This window comes from Cryptomeria japonica, chromosome 2 (genome assembly GCF_030272615.1).
Source record: "Cryptomeria japonica chromosome 2, Sugi_1.0, whole genome shotgun sequence".
NCBI lineage: Eukaryota > Viridiplantae > Streptophyta > Pinopsida > Cupressales > Cupressaceae > Cryptomeria > Cryptomeria japonica.
The window spans coordinates 23,560,953-23,580,963 of NC_081406.1; the positions used below are offsets into that span (position 1 = coordinate 23,560,953).

The following is a 20,011-nucleotide window of genomic DNA, read 5'->3' on the forward strand; positions in this document are numbered from 1 at the left end:
TATGGGGGGTTGCATAGCCTCTCATTTCTCTCATATGGAGGGAACATTCTTTGTACTTGTGCATAGATGTAGCTCTTGAGGGATCTTAATTAGTCATTTTCAGACTTTGAAATTTGTTCATAAACCTCCAAAGAGATTGTGACTTGCTTACAAAGACAATAATATTCTTTTGACCTTCGACCTGGTAACTTTAATACAAATAGATCATAAAATATGATAGTACTAAATATTTCACATCAAATCTAATTTTAAATATATTTGTCTATTATATATAATCATCACTATATTTATTTATTATTTCAATCTCAACTTTGAGTGTGAATATATTATATAAAAATTAAATAAAATTATAAGTCTATATATAATAATTAAATAAAAAAAGTCATATGTATAAATATAATTATTTTATCTTTATTTTGTCTTTTTATTATTTTTTGTCAACACATTCATATAACTAAAATGAATCTCTTATTAATACTATAATTACACTTTCCAAAATAATTTTAAATCATCTACATTATTTACTTTAAATTATTTATTTAAATAAAATTTATTTGACATCTATAAAAAAAGCAGACTAAGATTGTTAAATAAACCCTGAACATTAAATTTTAAAAATGAATTTAGTCAATAAATAAACCAAATTAAAAGTCATTATCGAGGACCATTTCATACCTTCATTCCTCTCTAGCTAATTTATTTGAGATCCTCGTGCTACGACCTAATTGTATAATCGAAATTTCTCAACTACCATTCCAGAGCGTAAGTAAAACATTTACAGTTTCTTTGTTTCAACGATTTTATCATTTTACCCTGGGTAAACTTTATTTATTCTTCTGTTAATAAATATGTGGAGCGGCCTTTCCAAGAACATGATGAGGACTGCGCTTAGAATGGATGAATCTCTGTCTCCTTTGCTCCCATCTCTGCCCCACGAAATTGCATGGCGGTGCCTTGTCACACTGCCTCCTCGCAACAGAGCCATCGCCTCCTGCGTCTCCCGAGCCTGGGCGAATGCATGCAAAAACAAATCTTTCATTAGATCTCTTCGCCGCTCTCTCAATCTCCCAACAGAATACTGTATTTTCATCGCAGTTTTTGACAGCAGATTCAATGGAGACTACATCCATGCAACTCAGCATAATACGAAATGGCTGCTGCTCGACCCTCTCAGCCTTGGGGTCCAGGTTTTACCTAATCCCCTCTCTGCAATTTCTGTTGAAATGAATCTCTGTAGCGCAGCCACCAATAATCAGATCTTTCTGCCGCAAGTCAATCAGACGAAAGAAGGATTTTTTTCATACGATACTGTAGCGGGCCGCTGGAAATCTGTAGAGCTGCCCCAAGGAAAACGCTGCAGGAGATTTTGCTGCGCCGAAATGAAAGAATTCGTCTACCTTTGTGGCGGGCTCATAAATTTCACCGGAGAAGCTTCTAGAAGCGCTCTTCGTTACGACAGCCGAAACAATCAATGGGAAAAGCTTCCGGACATGATCATGCCAAGAATTGATTGTGCAGGTGTGAGAATGAATGATAAATTCTACGCTATAGGTGGATATTGCCATTCCCCTCGAGGTTTTCCCCAGATTCATGTTTCGGCAGAAAGATTCGATCCAGCGACTGGTCAGTGGACGCTGTTGCCGAATTTCTGCACAAGAGGGTTAAGATATGCGGAGGATTCGGCCATCACAGAATCTGATTTTGCTGCTGTGGAGAATAAGAGGCTTTTTGCGGTGCAACCTGAGTCGAATGAGGTGATGGAGTTGGATGGTGTGAAGGAGGAATGGAGGCATTTGGGATACATTGGAGGCGTTTGTGAGATGCGTGAGTGTGGGAATAATTATAAAATCTTGGGCGTTGGAAGTGAGCTGTGGGCGATCCAGTATACGGTGGGGAAATCAATAAAGATTTACTCGTGCACGCCAGGAGAATTGGAGAGTTTAAAATGGAGGCAAATTGATGTTAGAGGATTAGAGAGATTCGATCATGTTTTAACAGGCACAACAGTGGAAGTATAATAAAAAAGTTGCAGGTTTCAATGCAATCGAGATTTGTTATGTAGATTATAAGTGAGTAGTTATGTAAATTAATATAAATCTGTTTAACCATGATTTGGTACTTATTACGGTGCTATCGTCAATTACGTACTATTTAATTTGTCTAATGTTGCGTCCATACGATGATTTTGGTCCCACGGAAACTGTCCTCGTAAGGAATTAATATGGTCAAATGTCAATTTATTTCATTTCTGCTCCATACTTCTCAATTCAATTCAAACGATTTTGTGTTATGTATTTATATTTGGAGGTACTATTCATTTCGTATATCTCATCTATTCTTCATTCTCTTTCTCATTTGAGAAGCACTCAAATCCCAATTAAACATAGTGGCATATTATAGAAAGTCTTATTTTTATTTATTTTTTGATCAATCTAATGGAACATGTCTTCTTATGACATAACAATAATTCTTTAAAAGTTATATTTAAATTCTACCAATTTCAAACATCCAAAATGAATAGAGAGGTAAGACATAGAGTAAATACATATATTAAGTAGATTTGACTCACCTTTTCACTTTTGTATTCACATTGTTATGTCCTTCTCAATTCGAGTTTCTCAGTGCTATTGTAAAATCTCGTTTACTCACCTACCCACCTTTGACTACCATATTAGAATTTCATTTTTAGATATGATATACCACTATTATTTCTATTTTTTTATATACTTTTCTAGTGGTTGACCTAGCTAAACGTGCATTTTTATGACATAACAATAATTCTTTAAAGGTGTGTTTAAATACTATCAATCTCAAATATTGAAAATGAATAGAGCAGACTAAGGTCAATTAGATGAGACACGAAGCAAAGACATGAATTGAATAGATCTAACTCACCTTTTCAGTTTTGTATTATTTTACATTCATATTGTTATGTCCCTTCATTTAGACTTTTTTAGTGTTATAGTGAAATCTCTTTTACTCACCCCAACCACCTTTGGCTGCCATATTAGGATTTCATTTTTAGATATGATATAACATTATTATTTTTATCTTTTAATCTAAAAAGTGCATTCTTGATCTTTATTGTCCTATATTTTCTTATTCCATGAAATTTTGGACATCTTGATCTTCCATTGTGAAGGAATGCTCATTGAAAGCATTTCATGGAGGCCCCATTTACTAAGAATTTGATCATTTATGTTTCTCACATTGAAAATAATGAGGATTATGACCATGATGTTCATATGAAGAATCAAGAATTTACAAATAAACTTGTTACTTTGACCATAATAGAAACTTCTACATAGCTAGTTGATATGTTTTGTAATGTGTTAATCAATAAGAGATTTGGATTAGAGACTTTTCAGTAATTTATATTAAATATGATTAATCTATTATAGCAATGCATCTACTTCCAATCTTATTTTTTACTATTAATCAATCCTCCATTTTCTTCTACCACCACTACCCACCCTTATAACAATCTTACCAAGTTAGTTTCATCACAGATAACTTCTACCCTTTTTTGCACTATCACTCCTCTCTATGATTTGGCTCTTGGATATACCCTTCACGAGATACATCAACCAAATGATATATTACAAATATATCATTCTAGATCAAATGTCAAGATTAGGTAATTTTATTTTGTTAGATATTTAAAACTATTTTCTAATAATATTTTTTTATATGTAATTGAGGGTTTTTCAAGGCCCTCCACTATGTAGACATTGAAAAACATCTATGTGACCATCCTAGCTTAAGTACTAAGGCCATATGACATGCCAATATTTTTCAAAGCACACTCCTAATCTAAGATTTGTTGGTCCGTTATGGTTCTTTTTGTTGTTGTTTATAGATACCGTATAACATCATTTTCATTGTCTTATTACTATTTTCTATTACACTTATAACCTTTTTCATTAACCATATCTTACCTTTGTCCAATATAAAAAAATATTATTCATGAAACAATACACTTTTAGTATAGTATTAAAAAATATTTTTACAACTACATATACAAATTTATTTAAAATATAATATAAGTATTAAATACCTCTCCAAAGTGTACAACATCTTCCTAAGAAAAGGTTAGATAAGGAGTCTCATAGCTTTGATTAAATTTAGGTTGTAACCTATTTGGCACTATCACTCCTATTTGGTCAGTTACTTTGTTTTGCTATCTTTGTGACTGGTTTTATTCTAGTTTTAGTTTTTGATGGTTTGCATGCTAGATTTGTAATGCGCTGGGGCCCTTCCCCACTTATTTTTTATAAAAAAAATTCTTAACAATAAAGTAAGATATTTTGCCAAAATCATGTAGAATAATTATTGATGTCTACATTAAGCCTAAAATTTGAAGGTCACCCCTACTTGACATATGAAAATTTGATCATTTCAATGTCTTTAATTTCACAATTAAAAAAAACATATTAGTGGTCAAAAAAATATTTGTTATGAATAATTTAATATAAAATATTTTATATTTACATATTTTTGTCAATTTTATCAATCATAGATATTTAATAAATGTCAAAATCTTAAATTTTATCTATTATGACAATTTTTTTATTAAAATATATTAAAATTTAACAAAATTTCTAAATTCATATAAGAAAATAGAAACTATTCTAAAAATTCATATTAGAATATTTTAAAAATTAGAAATGTAACTATATCCTATCTTTTCAAAATTTTCTAAATCAATTTCTATTTTTATATAATAAATATTATAAAATACTATATATTAATTTATAAATTAGAATACTATATTGTATTTTACTATAATACATTTTTATGGCTTATTAATAACGTAAAGTGTCATATGTATAATTTTTATATATTAATATTATACATTAGAATACTATATTGTATTTTACTATAATACATTTTTATGGCTTATTAACAACTTAAAGTGTCATATCTACAATTTGATCAAAATATAACATGTCATTCCATATAGTCTAATAAATTTAAAAGTTGTCATACACAATCTAAAAGTGAAAAAAGGACATATAGGGGAAAAGTACCAATAGTCGTTATAACTAATTTTGTGGGCCCATAGATAATAAATGATACATTGGATTTCAACGATTTCTTTTGGTTATCTCTGCATGTGACTTAGCTTCTTGTAGTTATTGTTCTAGCTTTTGGGTAGTAAGACACATGCTATGTGATCTATTATGCATGCAAGGGTCAAAAAGAGATCATTTGAAAGTGTCACCTAATACCTACTTAAAGAGATCCTAATAAATGTGCACTACATCCACCTCAAAAAAAGCCAATACTTATGTACAAATACCCCAATAGTAGTGTGCTATGGGTACCATTAAAGTTGCACAACCCCTCCAATTAAAGTACAAAAATTCTAAGTACTGGGGGTAAGGTGGGCGACTACTGGTACATGTGAAATTTATTAATGCGTTTTTAGTTATCATTTTTTGATTTATGTAAAGCTAATAATTGGAAGGTTGGGTGAGAAAGGAGTGAACGATAATCTAAACATAGGTGTTATCTAGTACTCTTCACTTAAACCATCAAATTCTAGGCTTGGTCTACATCATCAAAGTCTTTTTTTGGGGTAAAGAATAATACATGTGTGGTTTTATTGAAAAATTGTAATGAGTGGATACGGTTACATGAAACATAAACATTTTCCAATCCCCTCTGAAATATCTATACAAATACGTCTCTCTAGCAAATTTGGCTATGTTGAAATGAAATGAAATGAAGTGTGATGAAAAAATCGATCTTGATTTACGCGTGCAACCAAGGAGAGTAGTTGGGAGGGTAACAAGTATAAAATAGAAGCAAATTGGGATTCAATCATGATTTATCACGCACAATCATATTTTGTTCCTTTCTCTAAGGTATTGCAGATAAGTTGATGTGCAAGTTTAACTAGCCATTGTTTTATAAATTATCATGAGTCCAAATTCATTCTAAGCACATCCAACTTACTTTCTTTATGTCCTCAATTTGTGTTGTGTATCTCAATTCAATTGCAATGTTTTACTCATCACTATGTTCCATCAATTTAAACTACAACATTTCAAAATATTTGTACCATATGGATGGATGGATACATACAAAAATATATATTTTAGTGTCATATAATCAATATAATATTTGGACAGAGACAAATACTATAGAATATCACATACCATTAGTCTTATGTATCTTTTCTTAACACCAAGCCTAACTAATTAAATCTTTAAACTATATGATGCATAAATTTTTCATAATTAGTATTTTGAAAAGCCAAAAATAGGTGGCATATCGTTAGGGTTTCTAAATTTGGAGATGTCAAACTCTTTACAAAAACCTTTATTATTAATAGATTTGGATCCGACAATCTAAAATTATCAGCACCATGGTTAGCCTTTCCTTTTATCCTTGTCATTCACAGTGTGCCCTACAATGATCTCAACTTCAGACTTTGAAATTTCATGCATTTAAATAATATTTTATTAAAAAAGAGACCCAGACATTAAATTTTAACAATGAATTTATTATTACGAAAACTGTTTCTGGATACGATTGTGTACGATTTTTAAACATCAATGTTTCGGGAAACATCAACATTTCGGGTCACACTCTGTGATCTGTCATCAAGATAAATAAGAATTCAAGGAGATGATGGATCACAGAGTGTGATCCGAAACATTGATGTTTAAAAATCTTACACATTCAAATCCAAAAACTGTTTTCCTTACTGTAATAGATTGTAGAAATTTGATAAAATTGAACGAATTTACTCCCTAAATAAACCATGTAAATATTAATTGTCATTATCGAGGGCCATTTCATCCATTCATTCGTTCCTCTCTAGCTAACGTATCATTCCTCATGAGATCCTCGTGCTACGAGCTAATTGTAAAATCGAAATTTCTCATCTACCATTCCAGAACTTGAAAAATTTAGAGCTCCTTTATTTCCACGATTTTATCATGTTACCGGGGGTATATGTTATTTATTCTTCTGTTAATAAATATGTGGAGCGGCCTTTCCAAGAACACGACTGGGCTTACAATGGATGAATCTCTAGTGTCTGCTTTGCTCCCATCTCTGCCTAACGAAATTGCATTGCGATGCCTTGTCAGACTGCCTCTTCGCAACAGAGCCATCGCCTCCTGCATCTCCCGAGCGTGGGCGAATGCATGCAAAAACAAATCTTCAATTACATCTCTTCGCTGTTCTCTCAATCTCCCACCAGAATATTGTATTTTCATTGCAGTTTTTGACAGCAGATTCGATGGAGACTACGTCCATGCAACTCAGCATAATACGAAATGGCTGCTGGTCGACCCTCTCAGCCTTGGGGCCCAGGTTTTACCCAATCCCTTCTCTGCAATATCTGTTGAAATAAATCTCTGTAGCGCAGCCACCAATGATCGGCTCTTTCTGCCGCAAGTCAATCAGACAAAAGAAGGGTTTTTTTCATACGATATTGGGGCGGGCCAATGGAAGTCTGTAGAGTTGCCCCCCGGAAAACGCTGCAGGAGATTTTGCTGCGCCGGAATGAAAGAATTTGTCTACCTTTGTGGCGGGCAAATACATTTCACCGGGGAAGCTTCTAGAAGCGCTTTTCAATACGACAGCCGAAACAATCAATGGGAAAAGCTTCCCGATATGATCATGCCAAGAATTAATTGTGCAGGTGTGAGCATGAATGATAAATTCTACGCTATAGGAGGATATTGCCATTCCCCTGGAGGTGCTCCCCAGATTCATGTTTCGGCAGAGAGATTCGAACCCGAGACCGGCCAGTGGACACTGATGCCCAATTTCTGCGCAAAAGGGTTAAGATATGCGGAGGATTCGGCCATCACAGAATCTGATTTTGCTGTTGTGGAGAATAAGAGGCTATTTGCGGTGCAACCTCAGTCGAACGAGGTTATGGAGTTGGATGGTGTGAAGGAGGAATGGAGGCATGTGGGATACATTGGAGGCGTTTGTGAGATGCGTGATTGTGGGACTAATTATAAAATCCTGGGAGTTGGAAGTGAGGTGTGGGCGATCCAGTATAGGGTGGGGAAATCAATAAAGATTTATTCGTCCAAGCCAGGAGAATTAGAGAGTTTAATATGGAGGCAAATTGATTTTGGAGGATTAGAGAGATTCGATCATGTTTTAACGTGCACGACATTCGAAGTATAGTTGTTGAACAAAATGTTTTTCAATGCAATTAGATTGTGTGAGTAGTGAGTGAATAGTACCTAGTAGCAGTAAAAGAATATAAATCTGTTTTTAGCCAATGGAATGTTTGAGACCCCGGTGACTTTAATGTTTAACCTTGATTTGGTATGTATTTCTGTGCATTTGATTAGTAGGTACCATTTAATTTTCGTGCATACGATTATGTTGATCGCACAGAAACTTCCCTTGTAAGGATTTCATATGTCCAAATGTCAGTTAATCTAATTTCTGCTGTGTACTTCTCAGTTCATTTCATACGATTTGCTGTTATGTATTTATATTTAAAGGTATTCTTTCGGTATTCATCTCTTTCTCATCATTATTTAGAAACATTAGTATTAAATTTGCGTATATCATTTTGCAATGTTTGTGAGTGGTGTATTAACTTTCTTCAATCTAATATAACTTTAAATCACAATTATACAAAGATATTCATATCAAAAGTCAAAGAGATTATGAGGAACATATTTCTTATGATGATATGATAGTTCACATTTTATAATAGAATTATTGATGGAAAAAATAGTGAATACTCTTTTGATTTTATTGATGTATACACATACAAATATATATAAGGGAAATGAGCGGATATCAGTTGCCATAATAGATAGCACAACTATATAAGTATGTAACTAGCAACATAATATGGTTACTGCTATGCTAACATTCAATAGTTATGCCAACATTCCTCCCCTTAATACATTGATCTAAAAATATCAAATTCACCTTTCCCTAGGGACCCCTCCTTAAGGCTAACATTGCTGATTACATAATATGAATACATATTTTTGAAAAGATCTTTTGAAGAAGAAGTGAATCTTGAGCCAAGCGAGGCTCTGTTAAGCCATCTCTTGACCCTAGGAAAGGTGTATCTTCAAGCCGTGTTCTTAAGTTCTCAATCCTGAACTCTTGAATCACAAAGTCTTGAATTGTTCGACAACAATCCCTAAGAGATGCGACATATATCTATCATTGTATAGTGACCGTGAAAGGCTATAATTCTCAATCATATGCTTTGAAGCTCATTGGACAACAATCCAAATTGAGCTCAACACCAAATCCCAAACACATCTCCAAAACATAATCTTCACAATACATGTATTCTTTGAATCTATCAGCGTCAACAAAGAAGACTAGAAGGAAAACAAGAAAGACTAAAGCCAAAAACACTTCTTATGCAAAGCATCATCTCAAATCGAGAAGCTAACTTGAGAAGATTAAAGTTCCTCCACTCTTTGGTGTCGCTAACCTCCAAAAATGACCTTGTTACACTTTACCCTTCAAAAGGAGCACCGGAGGAAGTAATACAACCTCCAAGAGCCCAATCAAAAATATTCATAGGACAAAGATTCTAACTTCAATCCTTGCTACAATCATTTTAAAACCTTCTATCTCCAAATGCATTGCTCGTAAAAATGTGAGTACAACATCTTGAAGTATCTCAATATTTAAAATTTGAAATGAAACCTAGAAAATCTTTGTGTTCGTTTTATAGAATATGGATGTGTTGTTAAGAAGATTGTGCTATTTAAGTTTCATATCAGATGTCAACTTTAACAAATGATGAACTCATACATCCTTATTATCCTTATTACTCAAAAACCAAAACAAAGCTCCTTATATCTCCATTTAACACTTTAACCAATAGCATATAATGCAAAGTAAATCTAAACTTTAACATTTCCTTTAATTAATTCACCAAATCAAAAAAATTCAACCTCTATGTTGTGTTTTATTCTTCTTTCCTAGAAAAAATATATAGGTTTAGGTTGTCTCACATGCTACTACTTGATTGTAATTTTGATAAGAGAAAGGAAAGACATATAGTCATACTCAATACATCTCCTTCTCCTAAATATCAGCTAAGCTTTGAACCTTCCTGTTAGGACTTGGGGTTGATGTTGGTCTTGCTCTTGAAACTAAAGGACTAGAAGAGGTGCTACTTGGTGGATGTGTAGCACTTGGAAGTAAAGTAGTAGATGGATGTCCATTATCAATATCAGAAGAAAAAAAATACCAACATTCAAAGTAGATTTAGACTTCTCAACAAGGTCCTTTTGATGACCATAAACTCCCCCTTCATAAAAAATTAGGTCTCTTGAGACACGAATACTATTAGTGCAAGGGTTATACAACCTGTAATCTTTACTATGCTCACTATAGCCAACAAAAATACAAGGCTCACTCTTGGCATCTAATTGTTTTTTGTTTTGATCAGCAACATGTACATAAGCTAAACAACCAAAAACTCTAAAATGAGTAACATTAGGCTTCTTTGCATACCATGCTTCATAAGGAGTCATCATTGCAAGTGCTCTAGTGGGACTCCTATTAAGAATTTACATTGTTGTAGCAACTGCATCAGCCCAAAACGAATTGTTCAAACCTTTAGTTTGCATCATACTCCTTGCCCATTCCACCACCATATGATTCTTTCTCTAAAATACCCCATTCTATTGAGGTGTATAGGCGGTGGTGAGTTGTCTTCTTATGCCATGCATGTCACAAAAATTCTTAAAATCTCTTGAGAAAAATTTTCCACCACGATCAGTTCTTAGGCATTTAGTTTTATAACCTTTCTCATTCTCAGCAAGAGCTTTGAACGTTTTAAATCTTTCAAAAGCTTCATCCTTAGAATTTAAAAAATAAACCCAGCAATATCAGGAGTAATCATCAATGAAAGTAAGAAAATAGGATGAATTACCCAGACTTTTGGTCTGCATAGGACCACAAATATCAGAATGAATCAATTGAAGAGGTTAATAGGCCCTCCATGCTTTGCCTTTAGAGAATGATTCTCTTGCATGTTTTCCTTTAGCACAACCCTCACAAGGTTCTTTGTATCCTTGTACCTTAGGCAACCCAAAAACCAAAGCTTTTGATGTAAGAAATTTTAAGCTATTAAAATTCAAATGGCCATACCTTAGATGTCACAACCAACTTTTGTCCTCGTATGCCATATTGACAAGATGGCTAACTATGTTCACCAAACTTCAATGGGAACATTCTATTTAAAATAGTATTGAAATATAATTACAAAACAAGAATAAATAATCTATTATAGAACCAATTTACATAAGTCTACAAAACTATTTCTGTGAACAACATTCACTATTTTATTATTCTATAAAAATGACACGATTACAAAGGAAACATAGCAACTTATATAGAATCCACACTTAATACAATATTGACGACATTACATAAAAACAAAAACTAACTAATAACAACTAACTTCAGTCCACAATTGAGAAATGACTAAAACATTCACTATAGATTGTTCTATGAAAATAGAATCTTGCAACAACAACTTGGTTATGATCCAAAGTAGAAACTAGAAAATGCCATAATGACTAAAAAAGACTGTTGAAGAGGCTGCAATAACTAAATAGAATTGTGGATATAATTGTTAATTGCCAAAAGATGGGGCAATCGATCCCGATTTATGTGTGCAATCCAAGAGAGTTGTCGGGTGGATCACAAAGAAAGTTTAAAATTGGGATTTGATAATGTTTTATCATGCAATCCAGGAGACTTGTCAGCAAGTGTAAAATAGAGGCAAATTTTTTGTTGGGATTCGAGATGTTTTTATCATATAGTCATGGAAATATAAAATTGTTGTGTGAATTGGCAATTTCATGTCAATTGAGTGTGTTATGGAAATGGTTTGTTCCTTTCTCCAAGATAGATAAATTGTCCATTGCTTTCTAAATTATCACAAGTCCAACTTCATTCCAATCATATCACCATTGTCCGCAATTTGTGTTGCACATCTCATTCAATTTAGATGTTTTACTCATTGCTATGTTCCTCCCATTAAAACTCCACAAAAAAAAAAAAAATCACTCCTGCAATGTATTTGTAGCATATGGATGGATACATACAAAAATATATAATTCAACAACATAGAATCACTATAAGATTTGGACACAGACAAATATTATAGAATATCACATACCATTAGTCTTCTTTGTCTTTTTTAACCAAAGCTTCAGCTATATGGCACATAAATTTTCTTAATCATTACTTTTTAAAGACCAAAAATTGGTGGTATATCATTAGGATTTCAATACCTGAAGATGTCAAACACTTTCTAAAAGTTATTATCACCATGGTCAGCCTTTCTCTTTTATCCTTGTTCTGAAAGAAATCTGGTACAAAAGAGATACCCACACTAATCAAATACATCATAATTTTTATGCAGACAACAGGAGATGACCCTCTGCCTTTCCCTTTTATCCTCGTCTTGAAAGAAATCTGGTACAAAAGAGATATTCATAATAATCGAATACATCATAATTTTTATGAAGACAACAAAAGATGACTCCACATTGCAGCGGTAAGCTCCAAGCCTCTTATATGAAAGGTCTTAAATTCAAATCTCAAAGCATTGTTAAAAAAAAAAACACACTTTTAACGAAAACAACTGTAGTATGAAAGACAGGAAATCACGTGGACCAGGTAAGTCTGCTCTTGATCGACTGTGGAAGCCTCTGCTTTAAAAGTTGAGTTTGACTTCGATGGTAGAAATTATATCTACCAACATATCCTTTCCGGTCTGCCGTACAATGTCTGTGATCTCATCATCTTCAGACTTAGAAATTTGCTCATAAACCTGTACTTAAATAGGGGAGAGTGTGAGGCACTTCCTAGATAAACTATGTAAACATTAAAAGTGATCATCAAGAGTCCAAAATTCACCCGTTCATCCCTTGGGTGCGCTCTAGCTAATTTACTATTCCTTTGCGTGCTACGACCTAATTGCAAAATCGAAATTTCTAATCTACCATTCCAGAACCTGACAAAAGCATTTTAGAGTTTCTTTTTTTTCCGAATTTATCAAGCTCTACTCTGGTTATTAATTTCTTTATGTCCTTACTAAATATGTGAAGCGGCCTTTCCAAGAGCGCGACTGGACTTAACATGGATTTGTCAGAGAGTTTAAAATGGAAGCAAATTGACGGGCACAACAGATGAGTATAATAAAAAGTTGCAGGTTCCAATGCAATTGAGACAGAGTTATTATGTACATTATGTGTAAGCTGTAAGGGAATATAAATCTATTTCTACCTAGTGGGAATGTTGGAGAGCCACGTGTTTTTTTTTTTTAACCATGTTTTGCTACTTATTACCTTGCTATCATCAAGTGTGAAGGATAGGTACCATTTAGGATTTTATATGTCACAGTCGATTAATTTCATTTCAATTATCTCCTTCTCAATTCAATTTAAATGATTTGAAGGATTTGGTGTTATGTGTTTATATTTAAAAGTATTAAGGGAAGAGTATGAATTAATGTTCAAGTTTCAATTATCGTTCATTAGATTTTGCTAATTAAAAGTCTACTAAAAATTTGTCTAGTAGGTCAATAGCCACCCATTTTATGGAAAAAAAGTTAGTGAATAAATCAATTGTGCAAATTTATTGGTACTAATAGTGTATGATTAGTTGGACATTTGTGCATGAATATTAGATCAATTATGCAATTTTTTTGGATGTCAAAGTGAACGGGTGATGAAGCAATAAGGAATATGTTTCAGTTGGCACTTTGAAATCACCACTTTCTAACTCTTGTGCACATAATAGATCCCACAACGTTTGTCTTTTCTACCTAAAAGTCAGAACAATAGCTTAAGTAGTTAAGTTGCATATGAAGAAAACCAAAAAAATAAAATCATTGAAATCTAATGTATCATCTAAAACCTTAGGGTGCACAAAGTTAGCTATAATGATTGTTGGTGTAAATAATTATTCATGCTGGATATTATTACACCTTACTTAAGTTTACTTAGGAAATGCATTTCATAATAGTTTGGGTATGAGACAATTGGGTGTTTGTGCCACATTGGAATAGTATGTGTAGGAGAATTTCCACCTTTTATGGTGTGATCTTGTTACTACTCTATCATATCCACTTATTGTGGAGTGATAATTCCACCTTCGGTGGGTGATCCACCTCATGTAAAATATTTTATTGTTTCTCCTACCTACCACACCTATTTCCTACCTACCCTTGTTTCTTATTGAGCCACATGTCATGTTTGTGTGCTCACATATCCATATAGTCTTGCCTATATAAGCGGGCTCATCTACATTGTATGTAATAACCATTTTTTATCTATTGGTGAGAATACAGTTTATTCTTGTCCTATATTTTGTCTCTCTATTTTATATTTTCATTGAGCTCTTGATCTTGGCAAAATCTCACGTGGTATCAGAGCCATTAGAATGTCATTGATTCATCTTTGAGAGGCATTATTGCGACATCAAGAGGCAAATATGAAGAGCACCATCTTTTGGAGGCGTCCTAGACCAAATTTGACCTCACCATTGTGTCCAGATGGTCGTTTCCATGAAATTTGACTATAAATTCGCCTATATTAGGTGAAAGTCAAATTTCGGTCTTGAAGAAAAATTTTGGCCAATTTGGGCAAAACAGTGTGCATTTCGGAAATTTTTTTGTATTTTTCTATAAAAAAAAACAATCTGCAGATTTTATTTGATTTGAAAAGTTTTATTAAAAAAAATAAAAATTTAATAATTTGGGGGGGACTCTGTGTCACCCCCCCGGTACCCCATACTGCATTTATTTTTTTCGCAGAGTTATAGGGGCTGACCTTCATACTCCGGCCACTGCATATCCCCCCGCTGATGGTACCGCCTGTACTGTCGACTGTGTCCTGCCGTTGCCACCAACTTCACCTCCACGGATCTCCACGTCTGTCTCTGTCTTCGAGCTTCTACCATTGTTGTTGATTCTACATTGGGGGGGGGGGGCTACCTAGCTTATCTTCTTCTCTCATATGGCGGGGACTTTTTCCTCACATGGGGTTTTGTTCCTCACATGATTCTTTTAGAGTTATTTGTTTTCATCTCTCTTTTTGGGGTAGGGTTTTTTCCATTGCATTTTTCTCTCTTTCCCCACTTTATGAGAGATTCCATTTCATTAGTTTGCATGCTTTTCCATTTGTACATGCATACCTAACATGGCCTTGTAGCCGAGACCCATCTTGCATTGCTTAGTTGCATTGTAGACTTAAGTGCATTCCCCTAAGTTGCGCTTAAGGGGGGGTGTTGGTGTAAATATTAATTATTCATGTTGGATATTATTACACCTTACTTAAGTTTACCTGGGAAATGCATTTCATAGTAGTTTGGATATGAGACACTTGGGTATTTGTGTCACATTGGGATAGTGTGTGTAGGAGAAATTTCACCTTTTATGGTGTGATCTTGTTAATACTCTATCATATCCACTTATTGTGGAGTGATAATTCCACCTTCGGTGGTTGATCCACCTCATGTGGAATATTTTATTGTTTCTCCTACCTACCACACATATTTCCTACCTACCCTTTTTTCTTATTGAGCCACATGTCACGTTTGTGTGCTCGCATATCCATATAGCCTTGCCTATATAAGCTGGCTCATCTACATTGTATGTGTATGTGGAAAAAGAGAGTCGATGAAACTCAAAATGTGAAAAATGAAGCTCAAAGAGGCTTGCTCACACACCCATAGGACTTCTTGGTGCAAGTTATGGAGTCATGAAGAATGCTTCAACTTCCCAAGGTTGGTTCCATGGTTCTCTATCTCACAAGGTCCCTCAAACCAATGCCTTTGCTCTCAGATCACTGAGCAAAGTGAATTAGGGATGACAAATGGAAGAACGAGGGATGCTTATGATTGATTTAGTTATGAAAATGTATCCTATCTATGCATGATTCTACAAATGCAATAAACTAGATTATAAGATGACAAGATTAGTAACAAAACTATCCTAACATGATATACTAGTTTATGAGTTAAGCTAATAATAAAAGAAATATTATAAAATTCTATATTAGATTAATTTCTATTGCAAAGAGAGACTAGATGTCTAGTCTTGATAAAATTGAGCATAAATGAGGTACTAAAAGCTTGCATGGATCCTCAAATGGAGGAAGGAGAGCTCTATTTATAGTGAAAATAGGGCAATGGATAGTCAGGATTGAAAGAGTTAATCAAGGGTCAAGATTGAAAGTTGTCAATCCATGTTTACAATTTTCACCAATGAAATGGTGACAATTGTCAACATAAGGTTGGTTGAGAGGAGAGGTAAGAAGCATTAAATGCTTGAGAATACCTCATGGTTACCCTAGGAGGCAAGGGTTAAGGTTAGGTTAAGGTTATCCAATGGATATAGCTTCTACCCAAGGGGTAAACTCTTGTGCAAAAGTTAAAGGAATAACCATGGTCAAAGCAATAAATGCTTGATGAGACCCTTAGGTTAGATGGAGGTTAAGTTAGTAAAAAAGTCTCTAACCATGCTATTAAGGGTTAGTTAACCATTAATGGTTTGAAGACTTTGGGGACAAATTTGTAAGAGTCCTTCCAAATTTGGGGGCATTCAACAAGTTAGCTTGTTGAATGGATAAAGGTTTTAATGCCTTTTGAAGACTTTACTCCAAATTTGAGAAGTGACCTCAAATTTAGGGAAAGAGGATAATGAATAAGTTTGTGCTAATTGATTAGGATTAGATAGGTTCTAGAATAATTTAGGAAGGGGATTTAGGAGGCAAGTGGGAGATGTAGGAAATGCAAGTGGATGAGGAATAATAGGACTAATAAAAATAAATTGTTTTATTTTCAATTTGGTTGCAGTTTGGGAAATTGATTAAGTTAAATTTATTCAATTTGGGGTGGACTATTAATTAAATGTAAATTTAATTAAAAGTAGAGAGAAAGGGATTTAATTAAATAAAATGATTTATTTAATTTAAATGATGCAAAAGGTTCTAGTGAATTTAATTAAATAAATTGAATAATTTACTTAATTAAATAGAGGAATGTGGGTGATTTAGTTAAATTAGATTTAACTAAAATAGAAGAATAAACATAAAATATTCATTTAGGAATATGGTCATTTTTATTCGTCTACATTTTGCCCCTCTTTGAAGTGACGTGTGTGCACATGTTGATTCAAAGAAAATGATGTGTCATTTTGATTTAGTTATGATCAATTTTTATGTTGTGCCCCAGATTTGATAATGATGTCGATACTGCCCCCTCGGGAGATGAATCAAAAATTTTAAAAATTTGATTTGATTTGGATAAATTTAATGGTATTTTAAATTTTGGTCTATGTTGAATGCAATAAATTGATTCATCTCCTGATAATGATGTTTGGTCGGGTTGTATGAGACACCACGAGCAATGTTCACGTTCCTCCACGTAACCCTAATTTTGATTTACCCTATAAAAGGGGAAAAAGTGATTCCTTTTTGTCTCATTTGTGCTTGTTGACTTTGGAGAAAGTGACACTTGGAGAGAAGTCAACATGTCGATTCCATATTCTTCTCATCGATTTGAGCGCGTGCGGAGATATCAGAGGCCTGCCGCGTATGGAGCACCAGTAAGTCAACCCTTTTGACCCCTTTTTGATTTTTTATTTTGTCGTTTTTAGTCATTTTTTGCAATTTGTCATGCAGATTTTACATTTTAGCATGTCGGGGTAGAAGCATAGTGCATACGATAAATTTTGTAGCGTGTAGGGTTTAATGAATTTAGGTAGCATCTGAAAGATTTAGGGTAGCGCATATGTAGAACAGGTTAGCACATAGGATTAGTTTAGCGCACCGGAGTCATAGGGCAATGCAGAGGGTAAAACGGGTAGCGCGTGGGAGATTCCTAGCGCATAGGGTTGCCAGGGGGTTGCATGGGTAGGTTGAGATAGCGCGTAGGTGTGACCTAGCGCATAGGGATAAATACATAGCATAACTTTAGGATAGAGTAGCGCATAGGATAGAGTAGCGCATGTGGTAGGTGCATTGCTACCCTATGAGAAGACCGAGGAGGAGGGGACTGAGGCACTTCACCGGATTTTGTAGGATGATACTGTTTGCGGGTATGAGATCCCCTAGTAGGAGTTCTTGTATTTATATTATGCTCCCCTACCATCAGTTTTGGTAGGTTTCATAGGTGGACTAGAGTGGGGTGGGGATTGGTTTTGGAGGACATGGTGATGTAGTGTCACTGATTTGCATGGGGGTCAGCTATGCTGGCCCACTTATACAGGGATTTACATCAGGTGGTATACTTGGGTTATGACAGTTTATCAGCTGGAGTGACACTACTACAAGTATGGGCATGGGAGCATATTCCCGCAGCTAGGCCATTGGTGGACAGAGATAGGCTTGTTGGGTGTGCATATGCATACGGATACAGAGGGATAGTTGTCTAGCATAAGCTGGGCAAACTAGAGCACTGGAGAAGAGTGTTGGATGATATTGATATGGTCGTCTGGCGACCATATATAGGTTGTGAGGTATGGGCAAAGGAAGGGATGGAGATGCCATATGTGTACATGACTAGACACTTGATAGGGCGGATGCCCTTTGTGATTGAGAGGATTCTGCATAGCCGAGTGCTATGGCAGTATGGTCATCAACAGGGGATTCCATAGGGAGCATGTTTTTATGGTCGACGGAGACAGGATATTCTAGATTGGGGACCTAGATTGATAGCATGATGGCAGTGGAGGATTTCTTTCATTTAGCTGACCAAATTTGGAATTATGCCCCTGAGATAATGGATGCAGGGATGACTGACGAGTTTAGAGCATTCATTGCAGCGCGTGCAGTGGCTCGGATATTAGATCCAGCAGAGATGATTCCCGCTTTCGATGATGATGAGGATGATCAGCGAGGAGAGGTTGGTGAGGAGATAGAGGATGGAGGTGGTGGTGGAGGGGGTGATGATAGAGGAGGTGGTGATAGAGGAGGTGGCCAAGGTCAGCGAGGGGAGAGGAGGAGATTGGATCAAGGGAGACTTGATTAGGGGAGGAGAGGAGAGACAGTCATGCAACGAGTTGTGATGGATAGAGGGAGAGGAGGTTTGGCTATCAGAGTTGGGGGTGAGGAGAGGGTTGGCGAGGTGATAGAGGCAGTGGGAGGGTATGATGATTTCAGACGACCCACCTAGAGGAGGAGGTCAGATGTTTTACTTCCACTAGCACTAAGGACAGGCAAAGGGACAAGGGGTACCCCTTCACAGGTACCCCTGTAGATGTGAATTCTGACGTATGTGGAGGATGCACAGATTAGATTGTTGCAGTTGTCAGTGCATCATTTGCAGACACAGTTGTTGGTGCATCAGCGTCAGATTATTCAGTTGACTACAGAGCATGATACGGAGATAGAGCGGTGGGGTCGAGCAGAGGAGCTCACAATGAGTTTGCAGAGAGCAGCAGCAGATGGCCCGATGAGAGACACCTTGAGAGAGCTAGCTTTGAGAGCCAAGGAGGTAGAGTATTACCGGCGCCATTATGAGGATGCAGTGCATAGGGAGCGCCGAGTGGAGAGTTTTACATAGTCGAGATCGAGTCGATCCCGAGAGACTGGGTCGAGGACAGAGAGCAGAGGCGTGACAAGTCCTCATAGACAGGATCCACCTGGAGATCCTGGTGCTGGGTCATCTGCAGTGAGACCATCACCTTCAGGAGGTAGTCATACCTAAGAGACGTTGTCTCTATTGTATTTTGATCATTTTGTTGTATTTGGCATAAACATGACATATTTTGTATATTGATCATTTTTTGAGATATATATATATATATATATATATATGACACCATTTTCTTTGATCCTCATGTGATGTGTTATGGATTATGCTTTCTATATGCATTTGATTATTCTATGATGATGCAATACTTTGATAAATGTATGTTATGGGATATGTGATGAATATGATGTGATAATGCAGGATGTTGTGGGATGTATCTTGTAAATGAGATGTATGATAATGATATGCTATGAGATGTATCTTGAAAATG

At 35.1% G+C, this 20,011-nt stretch overlaps 2 protein-coding genes across 2 annotated transcripts; both read left to right on the forward strand.

Moving 5' to 3' along the window:
- Positions 1–848: 848 nt before the first annotated feature.
- LOC131048517 (F-box/kelch-repeat protein At5g60570) lies at positions 849–2,018 on the forward strand. The gene has a single exon (XM_057982485.2). It carries the CDS (start codon positions 849–851, stop codon positions 2,016–2,018), a length of 1,170 nt encoding a protein of 389 aa, XP_057838468.2.
- Positions 2,019–7,028: 5,010 nt separating this feature from the next.
- On the forward strand, positions 7,029–8,328 carry LOC131048529 (F-box/kelch-repeat protein At5g60570). The gene has a single exon (XM_057982501.2). It carries the CDS (start codon positions 7,033–7,035, stop codon positions 8,158–8,160), a length of 1,128 nt encoding a protein of 375 aa, XP_057838484.2. The 5' UTR covers positions 7,029–7,032; the 3' UTR covers positions 8,161–8,328.
- The last annotated feature ends 11,683 nt before the right edge of the window (positions 8,329–20,011 follow it).